This window comes from Hippoglossus stenolepis, chromosome 6, assembly GCF_022539355.2.
Source record: "Hippoglossus stenolepis isolate QCI-W04-F060 chromosome 6, HSTE1.2, whole genome shotgun sequence".
NCBI classification, from domain to species: Eukaryota; Metazoa; Chordata; class Actinopteri; order Pleuronectiformes; family Pleuronectidae; genus Hippoglossus; species Hippoglossus stenolepis.
This window is the reverse complement of record NC_061488.1, coordinates 17,341,142-17,362,837: the sequence shown is the minus strand read 5'-3', so window position 1 is coordinate 17,362,837 and position 21,696 is coordinate 17,341,142. Positions and strand designations below refer to the sequence as shown.

General features: G+C 42.7%; 1 protein-coding gene across 2 annotated transcripts in view; it reads left to right on the top strand.

Moving 5' to 3' along the window:
- Nucleotides 1-10,080: 10,080 nt before the first annotated feature.
- The window catches only part of LOC118110646, a 28,127-nt gene continuing 16,511 nt past the window's right edge, over nt 10,081-21,696 (top strand). The window contains exons 1-4 of one of the 2 annotated variants that reach the window (XM_047340425.1): nt 10,081-10,500; nt 18,576-18,773; nt 18,933-21,210; nt 21,299-21,502. In XM_047340425.1, coding sequence (XP_047196381.1) covers nt 10,498-10,500; nt 18,576-18,773; nt 18,933-21,210; nt 21,299-21,502 — 2,683 coding nt within the window. In that variant the 5' untranslated portion in view covers nt 10,081-10,497. The remainder of the gene's footprint in view (nt 10,501-18,575; nt 18,774-18,932; nt 21,211-21,298; nt 21,503-21,696) is intronic. The other variant, XM_035158588.2, reaches the window with a different exon arrangement.

Below are 21,696 nucleotides of genomic sequence, written 5' to 3'. Positions count from 1 at the left end.
CACCTCCGATTTCTGAAACGTTTTGCTGTTTATCAAATGTTTGTCATTCTATGGTCATAAAGAAGAGTTTGAAACCAAAACCTTCACTCGGAGCAATAAAGAAATAGCAATATTACATTTATCTTCATGATTATCGATATCCACTGATATGAAATGTTTTATTTTTATATAATTTTGGGCAATATCGCACAGCCCTTTATTCTTAAAGATAAGAAGTAGTAGTAGTAGTAGTAGTAGTAGTGTAAGTAGGTTTATATACAGATAGTGGAAACATGACTCGTGAGTTTTAATTTGGTAGGGTTCTAATTTGTCCTATTTCCTGAGATGCTAAGAGTCATTAACACCTTGCATTAAGGAGGATTTCCTCTTTATCAAGCACATGAGCCAGAGTGAAGATACTAGAGGAGGAGAGAAAAACTCCCAGAAAGAACCAGAGTTTCGAGGTTTTTATGCTATTTCTGATCTTTGAGCGGATGAGATAAATTATGCCCTTCAGTCCGTGTGTGTGTGTGTGTGTGTGTGTGTGTGTGTGTGTGTGTGTGTGTGTGTGTGTGTGTGTGTGTGTGTGTGTGTGTGTGTGTGTGTGTGTGTGTGTGTGTGTGTGTGTGTGTGTGTGTGTGTGTGTGTGTGTGTTCTTGTCTAGACAGATAGACAGAGAGAAGCATGGGAAAGTGGCCCCAGCTTTGCAGGGCAGACCACCAGCAGTGACAGTCACAAACAGAGATACCAGGTCACCATACTCATGCTCAGCATATAGACTCTGTTTTAGCTGAATGCTCATTCAAACTCTTATGTCAAATCATAGCATCAGACTTGATGACATTTTGCTATATAATTTTTTTAATAACTTAATTGCAAGAGAGAACAAAACAGGATGAACTGGATTCACAGGGAACTAGAATGTCATTCAGTAAAGCACATATGCCTCCACCAAGGTCCAACAGTCTCCTTTATCGTAATCAAGCTGCACCAAATTTCACACACAATCATAGATATCAGAATCCTTGGTCACTCTAAATCTGCCAACATGTTTATTGAATTATAGTTTGATATTTTGGGAAATACACATATTTGTGTTGCTTAGACCTGAATGAGAGGATTGAAACCACACTCGCATCTTTTCAGTAAATGTGAAGCTGAGTGAGCAGCACAAAGACGGCAAGCAGGGGAACAGCCTGCCCATCTCCTAAAGTAATAAAACCCACCATGACAGACTAATCTATCTGTTCTCTCTGAATGTTAAACTATTCATTTACATCAGAGATTAAGTTAAGAAACAAGGTAGAAAGTGCCTCACAGGAGAACGTGCCTCTGCTGCAATTTGTTACTGATGTGATCTCCGGCTTCTTTTTTCTCCAGGCCTGCTGTGACCTGACATCGTAGGTCAGAGTTGCACGCGCATCATATGGGCGTCACAGCATTAGTACCAGCCCAAGGAACAAGTACTGTATGAGTCAACATAAAGGACTGTATAAGACCTCGCCAGCAGGCCAGAGCTGGGTCAAGGCCATGGATGGAAATTTTCTTTACTATAGACTAGTGCAGTGCCCGTTGTAAACCTGCCTGATTAGAATGGCCTGTTAACTTGGCCTGCGGTGATGCTGGTTGCAGGTCAGCGAAGCTCGACTCAGAACCCAGAACCATGAACTGGAGAGTCAGTTGTCGTTGCCATTGTCGTGAACACATTTGTTGTCGCGATCCAAAACGTTGCTTGCGTTGATGAGTCTATTAATATTGAATGTATCACATGTCCAAATCACACCAAGTTCGACACTGCACGTCCGTGGGATCTTAACAATACACATGCCATGTGTGAAGCAGATAATATAGACAGTTCTTAAGATATGTGAGCCACAAACACACACACACAGATATCTGGAATTATTAGACAGATAACAGCAGCTGGTCAGTAATGTACTGCTGCAAGATGTAGGCCTATTATCAGGAATAGGATTAAAAAATAAACTTTAAACCCAGTGTTTTGCCAAATTTATAAACTGTAGCGGTTTTCTCATGTTTTTTTTCTTTCTCACTGTAGGTTGTCTTTAGCATCCTGCCATGCCTTCATGGTTATTTTGTTAGTCCGCACAGCTACTGTAGGTATCACATTTCACACACACACACACACACACACACACACACACACACACACACACACACACACACACACACACACACACAGAGAGAGAGTGGCTTCTGTGAGAACAATATGATTAAAAAAGTCCAGTCACCAGTCACAGTTCACGCTGAGTGAACCCAAACAGCTCATGGTGATTTAAGGCCGCCAGGGTCTGTTCCAGAAGACGGAGCTGTGGGGCGGCCTCAGTCAGTTGGACGGCCAAAATAGACCCGTCTCGTTCGCTCCCCCACTGGGTCGATTTGTCCCCCGCAACCCGGAGCTGTCGCTGTTGAGTCACACAGCCTGGATCTCCTGGTTCAGCCTGTTTTTAAAAAGTAGGGTTTGTTTGTCACATTGGTGTCACTAGAGTGATGGTCAACATGCATGTCAAGCCAGTCCGCACCTTTTGTAAAGTGGGTCAGTGCATGTATACGTTTTGCACTGTGTGTTGAATTACTTTACCTTCATGGAGCTGGAAAACACACTTGAGTGGAGGAGAGGTGGGTCCAACAGGCTGTGATTGAATGCTGTGGTGCTCACACACACCTTACGCCCTCAAAGCTTTACTGTCAGACATATTTTTAAACTGTCATGAAGACATAATAGAAGAGCGACATGCACTTTTGAGATCTCAGCTTGTATTGACTTGTAGAAAGACATTTGACCTCCAATCAGGGATGACTTTTGGGGTCAGCATCTAGTGGTTACTACAGGTACTGCATCTTAAGGCACTCTCATTGGATTTAAGGTTCAGCTATGCTGAGTGAAAACCAGTGCGGACGCAGCTAAATGCTGTTTTGCTGAAAAACCATTGGGGTTTTTTGCCAGTTGTTTTCCTTTTCCACTGACCACTGACCACAGATCACAGGCAACATACACAGTCAGGAATGAAAAGTTTGTGGTCTGTGTATTTCAGACAGACGCACAAGTCTTTTCTTGTCATTCCTTCTTTTCTTTTCTTTTCTTTCCTTATCCTTCCTTATCTTTTCTTTCTTTCTCGAGTGTTTAACCACCACCATCCAGGTTAATGATTTAATCTTTCAGTGAACGGATCAGTTGCCAAGCATACCAGGCAGTCACTCAGTATTGAATGAGTCAAACAGTAAGAAGAGTCTACTCTCAATTCGGACAGAAAATGACCCGCTCTTCAAAAACAAACAATAAAGAAACCATGAAGTAAAAGTTGCAGCTGACAGAGTTTGGGTTGATCTCCGGCAGGACCTTGATGATTAAGCAACTGCTGTGGGCGGCTCGTGAAGTAGAGCGGAGCGGCCACTACCCATAAGGTCGGAAGTTCGATTCCCGGCTCTTCTCAGTCTCCTTGCCTGTCCTTAGGCAAGACACTGAACCCCCTACTTACTAATTCCCGCAGTGTATGAATATGTGAAAGAAAACGCTGTATGGTGTATGAATGTGTATGTATTCAGCTGAATGTAACTTGCACAGTAAAGTGATGAGATCAGGTTGATAAAACTATAAAAGTTTTGTTAATCCAAGACTCCATAAGAAGAGTTGAAGAAACAGCCAGTTCCCCATTAAACAGTCAGTTGCATGAACTTCCTGTGCAGCACAGGTTTGAGCCGCACTCGCTCGATGGAGGAAATGCATCTTGAGCTATGTTAACTGCTTTGCAGAATGGTAATGAGGTGCTAGCTGCCCATAAGCTCGCGCTTGGGAAGATGCATGCCTGAAGTGCTGAGGATGCTGGAGGCAAAAATAGAAGGCCAAGGCTCGAGGTGCGCATGTTTCCATCACTGGCTCAGGATTAGCAGCTTCTAAACACGCTGTTTACATTAAGGCTATTGTAACAAAGCACAAAGACTTGTGAGAACACACACACTTCACATTTTAAAATCTACACACTAACAGCTCTGCCTCCAAATACAGTAAGGACACTATGATAGACGTGTTTTATTGGCTGTTTTCTATATGTCTGGAGCTGTTATTTTCGCACACCGACATTCACAGTGAGGACTCAGGCTACATACTTAAGTCAAACACTACCTGCAAATACTTTTTTATTTTTATTATGTTTTATCCTCTGTGAGGTGTCAGACAATAAACCTTGAGAATCTGTTTCTGAACTGATTTCCATGATGTGGTGTGTGTGTCAGGCAAGAAGTCATTAAAGTTTGGTGCGGATCCAAAACAGAGTGCAGAGGCATGAGTTACTTTCCTTTTTAACTATTACTTTACTTTTTTAACATTGCGAGATGGGACGTTTTCAACATTTTCATTGATTTCTCAGAGTTCATGCAGTAGTTTATGTATCCTGCTGAAAAAAAAATCTGACCTATATACTTGCAATTTTGTTCAGATCCAAATTAAAATCTGGATCTAGTGAATGTGGTTTCATGAGGGGACTGTTGGACCTTGGCGGAGGTATGCACTTTATTAAATAGCTATAAGATTTGCAGTAAATCAGGATCAATGTCATCTGAGATTAGGATCAGGCGTGGTGCGTGTAAATTCCATGACACTGTACAATCAACATTTACCTCATTATGATAAATTCAAGTTAGGGTTGGTAATCCTTAAAACAACACAACCTATACATCCCACCTCGGATCAGCCCTCTTATCAGAGCTACATCCCCAAACACATGAACGTGCACTGACATCTGCTTGAAGCCGACTTTTCCGCGACTCGCTCACTGACTTCTGGCCATCGACTCTGCTTCAGTGGTGTATGCAGGTTGTTTAGTGACGGACAGTTACACCAACCAATCATTTAATTACAGTCCTATGAGGCCCACAGGCACCGGCTCTGTTTATTTTTTTCAGATAACTATTTATTGATGGCTTTTGGGATGTGCAGGATTTCAACAAAAAAAGTATTTCAGAAACACATTACAAAGCCTGCCTTTGAATCAAAACACTAGACTATTGCCTGCTTGAGCGTCACAGATTTCCCTAAAATTCCCTCTGGTTTCCCAGTCAGACTGAAACAAGTTATGTAAGTTCCTTGTAATTGAAGAAGAAATTGAAAATCCGGAAAGATTTTTCAGGTTTTAGAGTTTGTACCATCTTTATTGTGCAAAAGATATGATTTGGACAAATCTGGCAGCTTGAAGTCAGGATACACAGACGAGAGTGAAAATGCAACAGCGACACTAGGAAGCAACAATACAGATGTAATTTAATTTTCATTTCAGCAGTGTTCCTCATCTGGATCTCACATATGTTTACATGTGTGTCACACTGAAGCAGCTTTCATTCTCTGAAAGGATGAACACACACACGCACACACACACTGACACACATAAGAATGTGGATTTATTTTGAACCAGTTAGGCCGCTTCTGTGCAGATTGAGATTTACAATGATGACCTGACAAAGAAGCACAAGAGGAGGGGCTTTTGGGATTAAAGCAAAATGTCCTGTTTATAATATGTGAGAGTGACATGCAGACAGGGAAGGGGAGAGCGAGACTGAGTAAGAATGGGAATTGGAGAGAGTGAGAGAGGGACACAGAGAGATGAGGACAAGGGCGACAAGGCCCTGGCTACGACCAGTTGAATCAACAGCTTCTCTCCTCTGGCGAGGACACGCTCGCTCTGCTCAGGCCTAATGCCACAGACATGCTGACAATCGCACGCACACACACACACACATACACACATACATTTGATCCTCTGTCATCCTCTTCCCTGCCTCTTTTTCCTCCCATTCTCCCTCTCGCTGTCTTTCTGTGTCCCTTTGTGACTTGTGCATGATTTGCCTTGTCGCCCAGTGGAGTCAGTGCATTAACAGAGCCACGAGCAGGACGAGAGGGAGGAACATAAGGACAAACCATGATTGCGCCAGTATGTCACAACGACGACAACAACAACATGAACACACATTTGTCCTCGGGCTCGTTCTCAGCTGCTGAAGTCGTGCAGAGGACACGTGACCCTCACATACATTACAAAGAATAAACAGATGCAGCTGAGATTTTCTTCTGTTCTTACCGGAGCACAACATTATCGCTATTACTATAACTATTCGGACACGTAGTCCAGAAAAGGAATCAACAACATAATGGTTAAACTCATGTATAAAGCTAAAAAACAAAAATCAAATGTGTGCTTTTTTCTACATAACAAAATGTCTGGATTGTGGTTTGGACAAAGTAACAACATTTTATTATTCATCTTTGGCTATTTAAAGTGGCGACATCCATTAACTAATTAACGATCTTTAGCTATTTATCAACTAACTATTTTTGACATTATATAATCTGACCAATTAATGTATTAATCATTAACACAATAGACAGTTATTGTTACCATTTCTGAAACTATACCTGTTTTATACCTTTTCTTATTGTATTTCTTTTATTTACCCTAATGATGTAGGCTACTCCATGATTCACAAATATTTATTGCTGAAATATTACAACTAGTTATTAAATTACCAAGATATTATTCATCATATCCTAAAATGAATGATTTAGCTTGGTGTGTCTCTATTCCTTGCTTCATGATATTTGTAACCCAGTTCTATGTATGGACTGTGTTCACAGTGAAAAGGTGTAACTTTAAGAAGAATAGTTTTGAGTGTGAGTTTGATGAACACTGCTGGACCACAATGCAGAAATACCAAGGAAACAGAGGAGGTAAAGTTCTAACAGCTGCACACTAAAACAAATGGTATATCTGGCGCTGAGAAAACAGTAAAGATATCCATATTAAAAAAGAGTGTTGTTCTATTTGCTGTCACTTTGTGGTTTCCTTTGCAGTGGTTTTGTATTGTAGAGGTTAGGGGTTATTATTTTTGGATATCCTAACTGCGTCCTAACTGAAGTGGTATTGCGGAGAAGTTGTATAAATCTGTGGAAGTTCTCAATCGGGCCCCATTTGGAAGTCGAGTGATACAAGTGTGCACACACACACACACACACACACACACACACACATAATTGACCTATAATGCCGACAGGGAACTGGATCCTTGATACCAACAAGTCAGTGCCAGATAAAACAAAATGATACATCGATTCAGGCTCTGTTAACAACTCTATGCCACTAACCCTGCAGGGAAGTAATTATTGCTGTCATTGTTTTGTTTTTCTTGCTCAGGTTAAACAAATACATACATAGAATGATGCCAGAGAACTTTATTATCTAGTTTGATAGTCATAAATGAAAAAGAACACAACAATGGACTCCATTAGTTACAGAATTCATTCCTTGGGTTAAATGCAGTTTCCAAAATTGGCTGCTGCAGTTTGTTCTTTTTTCCCTTCACCTTGGTGAACTCCTCGAGCTCTTCTGTGTAATGGTTCTTCGATATATGAGATCGCTGACATTGTTGGAAATCACTTCTTTGCTGCTCTAAAAACAGCACTTACCAGTGGCAGCACAGCGAAACTACTGGTTTATCTGGATGAAACCAATATACTTTAAAGACGTGGAATCAGATTGGTACATAGATTTGTGCACCCTCCGATGCCTGACTCTGCATTTTCCTACATAGTTGATACTTACCAAGGTTTCACACTTTCACACCACACGTTTGTGGTTTTCTAAGGAAAGAAGTGCAGAGAAAGCTCTGGAGGAATTTGCTGTATGGATTCTGTCTCACAGTCTGGGTTTGAGAGAGAGAGAGGGACGTCCACCCACAGTCTGTCCCTCTCTGTCACTCTTTGTCTCATCTTTGACATGTCCAGGTCAAACATACAGAGACGAGATATTCTCGCTGTCTCACAACAGCTGCCGTCCGTATGGTGTTTCACCCGATCTCGTCGCCTCTTCCCTTTCTTTCCGTCTCACGTCTTCACTTCTCCTCTCTCGTCTCTGTCTCTTCTCTTGTTTCAATCCCAGTCAGCAAAATATCTTAAAAACTCTCCAGGCACTTCTGTCTCTAATGTTTTTGTTTTGTGTGTTAGCGTTAACTGTGATAACATGATATTATTTTAGGATTCACAAATCTTGAAGTGTCATTGATGCTTTTCTTCAAAGCGAACATTTCTCATCGCTCCCTATGTTTTGATTGTTCACAATCTAAGACGTCCTGTTTCAGTGTTTCCTCACTACGATCTTGTGACGGTAACAGAGAGGCGGTGGTGGACGGTGGTTTGGCTGTGCCACAGTGACAGTATTGAGTTGATCACAGACTTAGTAACTGTGCTGCTGTGGCTTTGATAGTGTTTGCCAGCGTGTTAGCCCTCTGGGGAGATGACTGATTCCCTCCTGATTTGAGAGTTTGCACATACTAATGAAATGGGGGAAGAAAAGATAATTGTGTGGGGTTTATTTATTTTTAGTTGGGGCCCCTAAAAGCTGCCATATTGTGTACAGTAGTAGTAGTAGTGGTGTTTAAGAAATAAAAAATTAGTGTAAAGAAGAGAAAGTAAAATGATGATTAAACAATATATTATTTAAAAATACATATTTTACAATTAGATTTCTATTTGTTGATACCCAGTCTGCTGATTTCCCAAATGTCCTCAATGTCCCATCCTTTATTTTATTAAGTTACACAACATGTATGTTTACCTGTCAATCCATAGAGCTCAACAGTGTGGTTCTGGAAGTAAAAAATTCATTCATTTTATGAATAGAAATTGTCATTATCATCCATATCATTGTAACAGTCACAGAGATTGTGAAACAATGTTGTATACAAGCCACAAGTCTACTACACTACCCACAATCCTCAGGTGTAACAGCTACGTCTCTGATTGGTGCAGCTCCTCGTTACTATGGAAGTGTTTACCACAACTACGAAAATCATATCGGTTATGATCGGATGTAAAGCTCATTAAGTAACATTACACCACAGAGCAACCATGATTTCTCTCTCTCTGACTTGAGGAAAAGAGGTGAAAGGGATGACAATTATTCCAATGTTCAATACAAGAAGAAGCAGCTGAAGGTCGTTTGAAAGGGATTGTTTGCAATGGTTTATGGGATGTACCTTTTTTTTTTTTGCTCCAAATTAAATGTTTTATGGCCACGATTCATCTCGTAGATGGTCGACCTGGTTCCAGAATTAAAGGGAAAGCTTACAGAAAAATGTAAATTCATTCATTATCTACTATGCCGATGGAAGGGTGGGTGAAGTGTTTGAGTCCACAATACACCTCTGGAGTCTCAGGGGTAAACAGTGTTTCAGCCAAATCCAATACAATTAAAGTAACTGGTGACTCCTTCTTCAGACGTAATAAAACATGAAATGCCTCCATACTGCTCCTGTGGTGTCATCCAAGTGTACGCAAGCCCCGACATTCAAATTTGACTCGAGACTGCGTCATTTACACCAAGTTTAAAGCCTAAATGTCCACTACCAGTAGCGATGCTGGCGGGAAGTAGCAAAGATAACGTGCACTGTGCACGTACCCTTGGACGAGAGCTTGTGTGCGTGGTGTTTTGCTTGTGTGTGTGTCCATGCAGTCAAAATGAAGGAAACGTTGAATTTGCTTTCTGCAGTATACTCTCAATATAATCTCCTTCATCTCTACATGTGTTTCACTCAGGCACAACTATGCACACACACACACACACACACACAGACAGACTGTATCAATGTGTCATTTTGTTTTATCTGGCACTGACTTGTTGGTATCAAGGATCCTGTTCCCTGTCAGCATTATACAGTAGGTTAATTGTGTGTGTGTGTGTGTGTGTGTGTGTGTGTGTGTGTGTGTGTGTGTGTGTGTGTGTGTGTGTGTGTGTGTGTGTGTGTGTGTGTGTGTGTGTGTGTGTGTGTGTGTGTGTGTGTGTGTGTTCTTGATCACTCATGTTGTGAGGAGATCTCTTTACACTTTAACATTGTGAGGACTCAACTTCTATTTGGAGAGAAAAAGCCTGTCACGTAAATCTTTACATCTTAAAGTGACGACTCGGCTCTAAGGTTAGGGTAAGGTGTAGGGTGTGTGTGTGTGTGTGCATGGTGTAAGAAGCAGAATTAGTGCTTGTATGAACTATGCTCACTATGAAGCTTGTTTCTCTCTTTCTCTCTCTCCCTCCTTCCCTCCCTCTCTCACCTCTCCTCATGTTCGGTCACACTGCCCCTCTCAGACAAACATAGCGCCCGGCACTCGAGGTGCTGGGAGAGGGAGAGAGCAAACATAGAGGCAGAAGGCAGAGAGAGAGAGCCCATTAAATCAGAGAAACGCTCAGAGAGAGGAAGGAGAGAGTGAGGGAGGAAAAGAAGACAAATCACAGACTAAGTGTGGCTCGGCTGAGGACTTGACGAATGCTCATCCGGCTGGCTTAAGGTTGTCCACACTCACTCAGCTGTGAACGAGTGTCCGGGCAGAATGGATTTCATTTTGGTCCAACAGTCGCCGAGCAGGAGCAGCAGTTCTGTAGACGACTGTGACTCTGTTTGGATTATGTCGGATGCCTCCGCTGTTGTGATGAATGGGAATAAGAGCACGCAGAAAGGAAGATGGTAATGTGACAATCTGCTCCGTCTGCTGAGACACTTTCACCTCCTCTGCTCTTGTTCACAGGATTTGGTCTTTTCAGTGGTTCTAAGTGGTTCTAATAGCTGTCAATTTGAAACCGTGTTTAGTTTAATCTCAGATTACATCTTTTCTCCACAGTTGTGACAAGACATTGTACGCACCAGGTTAGGATTTGCTGATATGCTGCTAACCTCTCAAATGATGCTGGAGGTCAGCTCACAACCCAGTATGTCATGATGTTTCCTGTCATGAGCCTGTTTGTCAGAGCAGGGATAAGTGATTTATTCTAATCCTATATTTAAATAACATCAGAGTCGATTAATGGATCTGTCAATTAATTTAAATTTGTATACATTTGATTCATGATTATTATTTATCAAGCAAAAAAATGTTGAACATCAGCTGATACAAGATTCTCAAATGTTAAGATCAAAATCATTTAATTTAAAACCTGTCACTCTTGGAACATGTTATGGGTATTTCCCACAATTTTCAGACATTTTATAAACTAAATGAATTCAGGAAAATCACAAAAGTCATTATTTTCAGCCCTAAACATCTTAAAATACACAATCAGATTGTTTTAACACACCTGGAAAAACTCCCTGTAACACACAGCAAACAAGACTGCTCTTTTTTTTTTTAAATAGTCCCACAAACTCATTTATACATTATGTGCTCACAAGTAGCCTTTTATGTCGAAACATGCACGTACTCCGTCTGTGTACAACACATAGCATCGCTGCCATAGCTCACGCTGGCCGCTGCTCTTTGCCGGAGTGTTGTGATTCAAGGTGAAGGTCTCAGGTTACCGGGCGTTGAGGCATATTTCACAAACCAGCCACTGTATCTGCCTCCTTCCTGGATCCCGGCTCACTGGCATGCGAGTCATTCAGGAGCCAGAACGGATCTGGTGTTAGGAAACCGTCTCACATGCGGCATCAGGGAGGTGATGTTTGAAATCAGTGCCGTCTGGTGTGTTTGATTTGCGGATTGTCGACGTTTTCTTTTATTTGGGGCTTTTTGAGAATCTCGGCCCCCGTGACTCCTGAATGAATCTATTTTCACACCTACCTCTGCTGCAGAGACAGAGAGCGCGCCCCCGTTTTGTACATAAAGTTCATTTTGTTTGGCACTCACCGTCTGGGAGGATGTTGTGTAGGGAGCTGGATTTTTAAAATGCCCGCTCAGCTCTCCTGTTGGTTTGATTTGCCAAGACACACACTGCGTTTTGCGTGCGTCCAGCGTCGTACGTGTGTGTGTGTATTTATTTATTTATGAGTCTGTTTTCCCCACCCTGTTTCCTGCTAATTTACCATGTCGTTGAAACCAGAGGCCGTTAACCCGACTATTCCTGCTTTGGGAGTGACCTCAATGTTTGGGTATTTGTTCCTGTGTTGACCAGGTTACACAGAGCATCTTTTCTCTCGCAGGAGAAAGACGTCTTGTCCCTTCCCCGGTGACTCAATGGGGAAAATACTCAACAGCTCAGTTTGCAAAAATACAAATCATTCCCCCGCCTGTAGCCTGCCAGTGTATCTACTGTATGCTGCTTCGCCTGGACAGCATCTGCAGTCAGAGCACGCAGCAACATTTCTCATGAAACTCAAAGACTTTTTCAGTTACAGTAACTTGGAGGCAAAGTGCTGAATGAGCTGATGTGGATCTGAGGCAACTTTTCAAAGGGTGTGGACGACTACAGAGTTCATTTTCACTCTCTGACGAAAACATGCACTGATCGTTTCCCTGTTCAGGTGCAGCGCAGACTATCGGAGGTTTTCTAATGAGCTTTAGTTTGCAGAGCTGCACATCGTATGAATGTACTCGACATCTCATGAAGATTTACATGACTTTAGTCATTAGCATGTGGCTGCACAGTTTCAGGATTCAGTGTGAGAGATTTAAAAGATTTGACATTTTTTCAGTGTTGGGTCTGATTAGCTCGACTTTGTGTGGTTCATCTTGGGGCTGGGTAATAAAATAATAGGAATAATTATCGCAATATCATTTTTAGTTGTTTGGAATATGAGCAAAGTTCAATATATCGATATATTGCTTATACATGAGGAGGTATAACACAAATGAGCTAAATCAGATTTGTTAAATGATTTGTTGCTCATAAGGAAGAGTTTAAAAGAAATAATAATGTGACATTTCTGATCATTCTGCTGGTGTGAGTTACTGTGCAGTACAGTTAAGTGCAGCTGTGGGCTAAATACAGATGAGATGTTTGTGTCAGTGAAAGCCACGCTTCCATATAATAACACACCTCGTACACACACACACTCACGGCACAGACGCGTTAACTCTCTCACGAGGAGTTAAAGATGTGCTTAAGGTCCCGGCTCATTCATAATTCCCTGACGTGGTTTTAATGACTTAAACACAGGCCTCGCTGCCTCCCGACTGCCACTTTTCAGCCGCCCTCAAACCGTCCGAGTGATCGAGGCCGTCATGATTAGTGTTTGCCTCCCGCAAGCTCCAATTTGCTGATCCCTGTGAAGCTACTAAATATACCGTCTGGCCTTCTCTGTGCCTCGGTGGTCATGTACTGTCGCTCCGCTCAGCCTGTGTTTATGTCCGGCCCCGGAGTTATTTGGTTTGTGCCTGTGCTAGACTGTCACCGGCTGAGCTGAGGTCGAGAGACACAAGATGTTGCACTCAGGAAAAAAACAACCTTCGGTGACTAAAGTCTAAAGGTGCAGCTTTTAGGATAAAAGGTACAACACCACCGTATCTTCTAGGCACGTAAGTAAAGCTCATCAGACGAAACATGGAATTTGGTGCCTCCTCTCTGGTCTTGTATCATGCTGCAGATTTCCATGTTTTAAAAAGCTAATAATTGGTAAATTATTTATTATTATTTGCAATTTAATTGAATTAAACCCTATTTTTTTTCAACAAGATCCTTTCCCTGGGAAATTGGTGAAAATGTCATAAAACACCACCACACCAAAATTTGAAACCTTCTTTAATCTGGCCAGCAGGTTTTACGTAATTCAGCTGATAAACTATATATGATGACAGAGTGAATGTGCAGTACGGGTTTGTTTTATCAGTCTTATTTGTTTTTATTCATCTCTATGTGATCTTTTGCTTTAACATGTGCTCTGGCAAAGACAGCCGTCTAATTTCGTTGGATTTGATACACTGACAATAAAGGTCTATCTATCTAGAATTATCCAACAAACAAACCGACAGGGGAGGGAATAACGGTAAATTGAGGATAATAAGTCATTTGAAATGGGTAAAGACGGTGCCTCATGATGTTAATCAGGTATTTAAATACATTTGTAGTTGTTATAACTAATTCTGGGAGCTGGGATTAACAGATGTAGTCCCCAGCTAAAGGATTCTTTATTTTTTTAAATGACGTGTCCTCGTCATGAAAGTATCTCAGATTTTTCAGGCCTCTGTTTTTAACAAAAAGACTCTTCATCACTGCAGATGTTGTGTAATGTTCCTGCTGTGAGGCTCTGCTGTGCTTCATTGATTGTTCTGTGGTTTGTCACTTGCACAACTTCGGCGTCAGCGCTATAATCCGTTTACGGCCCAATTGAATTTTCCCACAAATTCCAAATATAGTTCAAATGGTCTGTCACTGTCAGCGTTTCTCTGTCTTGTGTTTGTGAAGCTGTTGTCCGTCAGAGAGTTCTTCAGTGAACGGCTCCACAGAGCAGCAGGCTGAAGACACACCAGTGGTGCTGTGATTTAGATGTTAGTGAGGGAGTCCTCCCTGCACATACAAAGTCTCCCCATGATTAAATAGTTTTAGTTTGGTTTTCAGGTTGTGTTGTTCAAAGTGTTTAAATCTCACCCACTGCAAAACAAGCATTTGATGAAAACACAACTTATAATTGACCATATAGTTCACAGTTTTAGTTTTCAAATAGTTGTACTGTGATTTCAGACTGAAATACATTCATGCAGTTTTAAAATGACAGCAGTCTGTTCTGACATTATATCATGTATCACTTACCTTCTCTCCTGTTAGCCACAACCTGTTTAGAATGATATCTTGTGTTTGTGTGTTAAATATTAATCAAGTTGAATTCCTGTTTTTTGCAATGGGTGAAATTAGACCAAGGAATAGTAAGCAACTTTACACTCAACACTGCACTTCCATGACTCCTGTGTTATACACCTGCCCTGGCAAAGTTGTGTCCCCTGGTAATGACACAGTCAATGTTGTGGAAGAGCTCACACAAGGAATTTTAAATCTTGAAAACATGTATAAAGACTGAAACATAGTGAAGTCTTTATATGTGTCATAAGAAAGATAGAGAAGAGGTTTCTGAAAAGTCTTCACTGATTCCACTTTTATGAAATGACCTGGGTTGAAAGGGTTCCTTCTTTCTTTTCTGTCCTGCAGCTTTTCTCTGTGTGGGCAGCGGGAAAACTATTTTTAAAATGCATCGTGTCCGCTCTGATGAAAAAGCACAGATGTAAACACAGGAAATTGATTCTTTTCATGCTTATTTAGAAGCTGTGTCAAACTTTGATGTTTGGCCAAACCACATCTGTGGTGGTTGTTGAGCTTCACATATTTCTCAAGCTTGTTGTTTAGGTAATATTACACAGAGGGAATATTTGTGAGGATATTTCATTAGACTCATAAACTGAGGGGATGTACAGAAGTTATATAAATGATAAGAAGTAAAAACATTGAAGGAAAACTGCGATTCTTTGAACAAAATACATTTTAATACTTTTCTACTTTATTCTTTTATTTCTTTACCCCTTATCACTACCTGTAAATGTTCTCATATATGACCAGGATTGAATTAATGAACGGTTCTAAAAGCTAATGTAAGGTAATGGCAAAGTTGATTTAATCCAACATCCCTGCTTCAAACCAGGCCGGGGATATTTGCTGCATGTCACCCCTATGTCCCCCTCCCCAAATTTCCTGTCATTCTTTACCAGATATAATGAAATAAAACGTACTTTAAAAAAGTTGCAGTTTAAGACAAACTGTATACGGGGATAGATGTCCCCACAGGAATGTACTGAGTCACCATGAATTCTTTTTTTTCATTGTAAAATATTTGGTTCTTGTCCGGGCAGGAAGCTGCTCGACATCAGGAATGTACAAAGACTATTTCTGTTTCATAATGACACTGGACAGAGATATTCAAACTGTCTTCTGCTCCCACACTGGGACATCTTATCCACAGCAATGTGAGCGTCGTCATTTATTTCAGTGGCTGAGTGAGAGAGATCCTGGTGTTTATATAGAGCCGTGTGAATCTGCAGCAACAGTATGTCGCCCGGGGCAGAGGGACGGGTCCATATACGACCCCCTCGTACACAGCATACCGGAAATAGAGCCTCAAATAAACACATTATTAAAATACACTTATGCGCACATAACAAAGCATTAATGGTTTTACAGTGTTGCATTTTCAAGTCTGCATTTAAATCTATTTGTGTGAGCAGTGACCAGTGCTGCTTGCCACTGACTCATATCAGCAGAGATAATCAAATTTAGATTTCACTCTTATTTTGTAAGCTTCGAGCCTCTGTGTGTTTAGTCATTGGGTTTGCATCACTGCTGCCAGCAGACCCAACCCAATATCACAGTTTCCCTCTTAGGCCACATCCACATTACTGACCCCGTTTTAGTTTGAAAACTCCGGGGCAGCGTTTCAGTCTACAAGCAGAAACGAGATGTTTGGAAGCGATGGCGTGGACGGTCACGAGGTAGCCTTCGTCCGGCTCCTATCACATGACCCCCTTCCAGGAGACAACACCCAGCATTAGCCTTGGCTACCAGTGTAGAACCCAACATGGGTGATCAATTACAAGGTTGCTGACCCCTTTGTCTTTGCAGCTGTTGTATGGACCAACTTAAATGATTGGTCGGCATACCTGACTGTCACTAACTGACCCGCCTGCCTGTGCGGACCCTGCCATGCTCTCACCGTATGACCTGAGAGACGTACACTTAGCGTAGCTTTGACACGAGGGCTGATGGGAGGGGGTGGGATGTGTCTGTAACCTTTTCCAGCTTTACTAACCCGAGCTTTAAGGTCACGTAAATTTACATTTCTGCTGCTTTCAAGCTGCACTTTACCAAAATCATTTAAAGGTATATGAGCTGTGAGTGGAATTTGCCTATTATTCATTCAGTGCTTCTGAGCCTGCAATCATCCTCGTGCAGCCACCTCCCTCCTCCTCCTCCTCCTCCTCCTCCTCCTGCTCCATGTTATCACAATGTCCATCGATGTGTTTGGTCCCAGCAGCAGGGTGTGGCAGGACTGACCACAGACCTCTGAGTCACTGTGGGGGCCGCACGCTGGCTCAGAGTCCAGCGTTTTTAGATAATAATGTAACAAGATAAGACAGAGGTGATGAGCATTGTTGCTTGAGGGGAAAAAAAGAGAGAGAACAGGCTGTGGGACATACTTACAAAAACAGTAACCATACAGGGACAGAATATAAAGTCATATCATGCAGTGCCAATCCTGCAAGTCTTAAGTCCTGTTGAAGACAGAGAGTGCTGTGCTCTTCCTTTCAAATGTGGAGGAGATGAACGACAGATAACACGGCTGGAGAGGCCGTCTGCCAGTTTTCGGTCTGATGGGAAACAATTCAAGGAGTACACCCCTCTCTGTTTCCATGTGCCATGTCCATGTTTGTCTTTCTTTGTCCATGCAGCTGGGAACATGTGGAATGATTTATCCAAACAAAACCTGAATGGAAGATAAAAGGCGATTTGGACTTTATTAAATATGAACTGGATACATAGAAATGTGAATGACAGTTTCTGCCAATTTTGAGGAATTGGAGGAAAAGATCAATACCACCGTCATATTTGAAAAGGAATAAATGAACAACTCTTGAACCTCGGAGCATTTCCATGTGGCTTCACTGCCTCTTTCCTCTGACACTGACATTGGTGTAATGTCATACAACACATACTGTACCTGGGAAAGAAGGGAACTGACATTCATACTATGCGTTGACATTCACACATCACCCTTCCTGCTGCCATATATCTCCCCAGCAGTGTCTCTGTGCATGAATATACATTAACCCCTGAGGCCTGCTGCTGTGGCCTTTGGCGGGCTAAATAAAGCAGGGCCTAAAAGTGGGTAGCGGGCCATGAGTTCAGGTCAAAGGGAATGTGAAACCATAAACCAGGAGGCTAGCTAGCCTTGAGACCAGCCATAACACACTGTGTTTACTTGGATGTTTGCTGTCAGGCGGGCGGACTATATGTTTAATGATGAGCACGGATTGTTTGTGTCTGCGTAGCTATTCTCTCAGCAGGTCACGAGGTTGAGGACAAGGCCTCTGTACTTTACTGTAGGACGTGAGTCAGATGAAAGTGACTCACTTAGTGTCTTGTTGTTTAGCATTGCCTTACATAACAGCGGATTTAACTAAATGGATTTTGTTGAGTTCTGTGGTAAAAAATGATAAAGACACTACAAAGGCACATACCGTACACACCAACAGTCTCCTTAAATTGCACACATTGATAAATATCAATTCTCTAACCATACCTGATTTATTTTCACCTTTATTCCGTGGGAAATCAGTGAAAATGTCAAAAACGCCCTTTCTTGGAATATAAAAACTAAAAATCCTGGGTCTGCTGCTTTATCTGGATCTGTGCCAAAGTGTAATTGGTTTCTTCTTGGCCAATGTCCCATCCTTCCACCAAATTTCGTGGAAATAAGTTCAGTAGTTTTTGCATAATCCTGTTCTGAAAGAATAAGAATATTTCTGTTAAGCCTCAAGACTGACTTTTGCTCCTTACTGAAGATTGTGGTTTTAAACTCTTTTTTTTGGAGCAGAGAATGACAAACACTTGATAATAATCCAAAACATTTAACAAATCTGAGGTCAATCGATTATGTGTTATATACTATAATATGAACTGTGATTATATTGCTGTTAATGAAAATTATTGATATTGTTTTGTCGCTCAGCCATAGACTTTATTAGAGACTATTGGACTAAATTGTCATCAGCCACAAAACTCATCCACCTTAAAACTGATGAGCAATGATTTCCTGATGCCTCTGTTTTCTCTCTCCTGTGTTTCCAGAACTTTGATTCTCTGGAGGACTCGATCCAGAAGCTGCTGTCGGTGCTGTACCCCCCCTTCGAGGCCACCGCCCCCACACTCCTCAGCCAGCTCTTCCACATCATTGATCGTCGTTATCAGGGAGACGCCCTGCGGTGCCTGCTGGACTTTCTGGTCCCAGCCAAGCACATCTTGGACACTGTGCAGCAGGCTGCATGTGTAAGTCCCTGCCTTGTGCACTGTGTGAGTCTAAAGAGACATAAATACACCACAAAGCTGAACAAAGATCTTATTGTTGGAGTTAAATGACAATAAAAACAGACAAAACATTGATATACTTCAAATTTCTGAAACCACATCCTTTCCTTGTCCTTTCAGGCTCAGTACTCTGATGCACTCTTCTGCTGTGAGGGCTGGCCTCTGTGTTTGCGTGACCAAGTTGTCGTCCACCTTGCTCCCCTCAACCCCCTCATACTCCTGCCTGGTGACTTTTACCTACAAGTGGTACCATTTTGTGACCAATCAGCTCGCATCGTGGTGTGCAGCCTCCTGGAAGAGGAGGGGCTTAGAGTGGAAGTAGTTGAGGAGACCCCGATCCCTGAAACTTCCTACCCTTGTATATTCAGCTGTGAGTGGTTAAAGGAGATCAACCAGGGCCGCCATGGAACGCCCCTGAGCCGATGCCTGCTTGCCACCGAGCAGGGAGTGGTGAGGTTACCATGGGAACGGGTGGCCGTGCCTGATTTTGTGGACGTGCCACTGTGTGCTGGGAGTAGTATGGCCTCTGTTCCTCCTTCATATCCTCCTTTACCACCTCCTCTTCCTCCTCCACTTCCTCATTCTTCTGAGAAATCTTCGTCGAATCGTTCATTTCGTCTTTCACCTGCAAAGAAATCTGCACCAAAAGAGTGTAAAGTAAACGTTCAAAATTCAATCTCAGCATCTTCTTCACATCCCTCTGCCTTCTCTCTGGAGACGAGAATATGTCCAGGGAAGCACGGCATCGCTGTGTCTCTCTGCCTGGTGGATTCCACTGCTGCCTCTTCATCTAGAACTGTCAAAGTGAAAGAAACTGAAACAGAGCACAAGCCTATTGGCTGGGTTTCCCCAAATACATGGGACAGCCGCTTTACTGGGTCAAATTCAGACACAGCGACAAAAACAAGTGCTGCTTCAGGTACATGCACTCCTGCAAGTACAAATACACCCAAAGCTGCAGATAAGAGTCTGATTGTCTGTGAAAATAAAGGACAACATAAAGATACAAGCAGAGGTGGGCCAGCCGGCCAAGCTGCTGCAGAGGGGGAATATATTGATATTCTGCAGGCAACGATGCTTTTTTCTAAAGCTCAGTCAGCGACAGAGGAGCAACAGAAGTTAGATGTACAAATGCAACCGCGCACACAAGTCGAAGCACAATTGCAAAGATATCCACCGGGGCGTGGACAAATGCAACCACATGCACAAATGGAGTCTTTCAGGCAAACACAGAGGCAGCTAAACACACAGACCTCACAACCTCAGGCGCGTTCACAACCTTGGGTGCAGATACCTACAAAACCACAAACGCACAGTCATTCTAGATCAGACGCTCCTGTATCACTGACGCCGAACATGTCCGCAGAAACAGGACCTCCATCTGCTCCCCACCATTCCCACACCCACCCTGACTCCCTGGAGCCCTCTCAGTGTGTCCGCACCCTCCGGTTCGCAGAGAAACCCTGTACTCCGTGCATGAAGAGGAGACAAGGCGGACAGGTCTCCCAAACTCAGGAGCTGAGGTGCCGATACAGGGACTCCTACCAGGCTGCTATAGAAAACCCTGTCACCTTTGGACAGGAGAGAGAGAGGGGGAATATGTTAGCTGTGGTGGAGGAGGATGGTGATTTCTCACAGTGTGACGACAGACAGAGGCCACCAGGGACTGCAGCAGAGGATCCATGGTGTAATGTACGAGGAATGTGGTGTGATCCTGGGATCCAAAACCAGCCTCCTCTATCTGTCGGTGGAGCCATCTGTAAAGAGTCGGGAGAAAAAAACACTGTTCCATATTGGAAACCAGGAGATTCTAGCACTGCCCCCCTTATGGAGTACAGGTGCACCAATCCTTTGAAATATGGCGGGGTACCAGAGCAGCCGGCCGAAAAAACCACTGTGCCATTCAGGGAAACGGGGTACACACACACTGCCAAACCTGTGAACGGGAAACATTTAGCAGCAGGAGCGAAGATCAACAATCAAAACGTGTCAGATTCAAAGGATCCTCAACAGTCACACGTGACCTCTGCCAAACACCATGGATTGCAGTGTAGTCCAGGTGAAATGTCAGGGACGAGCATGACCCTCAAGCCTCGTGAAAGATTAAGAAACAGAACCAGTTCCTCTGGGATGAGTCCAAACGTCCCAAAGCCTCTCACAGCGTCACAAAACAGACGAGAATCCACGTCAGATGGAAGGTGTTCGTCCCTCTCCACGGCCGTGGTGGACACCTCGGAGAAGTGTGAACTGGTCATCGTTGAAGGTCAAAATGTCAGGAGAAGAGAAAATAAAAGCTCCCGTGCAGAGGTTCCCCAGCTGCATGTTGTCAAATGTAAAAACAGCACAGCCTTTGGGCTGGTGTCACCCAAGATCAGCAGGAAGAAGATGGTCATTCCAGGTAGAGTGATGTTGTTCTCTTTACATGTTATATGAGCTTGCTCTTTTCATTTGGGCTCAGTTACAGATTAAGCGTCCTCTCTCTTCAGATGGTGCTCAGCCCAGCAGTACATCATTAACCAGCAGACACTGTCATCAGAGGGAGAACCCATCTCAGACAGATCCACCTCCAGCAGCAGAGACGCAGAAGATCTCCCAGCATGCCTCTGCTCGTCCCAGACCCAACCACCTTCCTCTGGGATCCCCAGACCCCAGAGCCCACCCCCTCTACCTGGGAGTAGCATCACTCACAGGTAGGTTAGAGATGCTGTAAAATACATCAACTACCACAATAGTCATTATAATACACATAGGTGGTTGGGCAGCTGTTGAAGAGCCACATACAGTAGTTCTTTACAATGATTAAAATGAAAACACTGGAAAATACGATTAAATGATGAATAAGTAAATAGTTAAATACTGTGAATCACTAATAGACTACATGAGT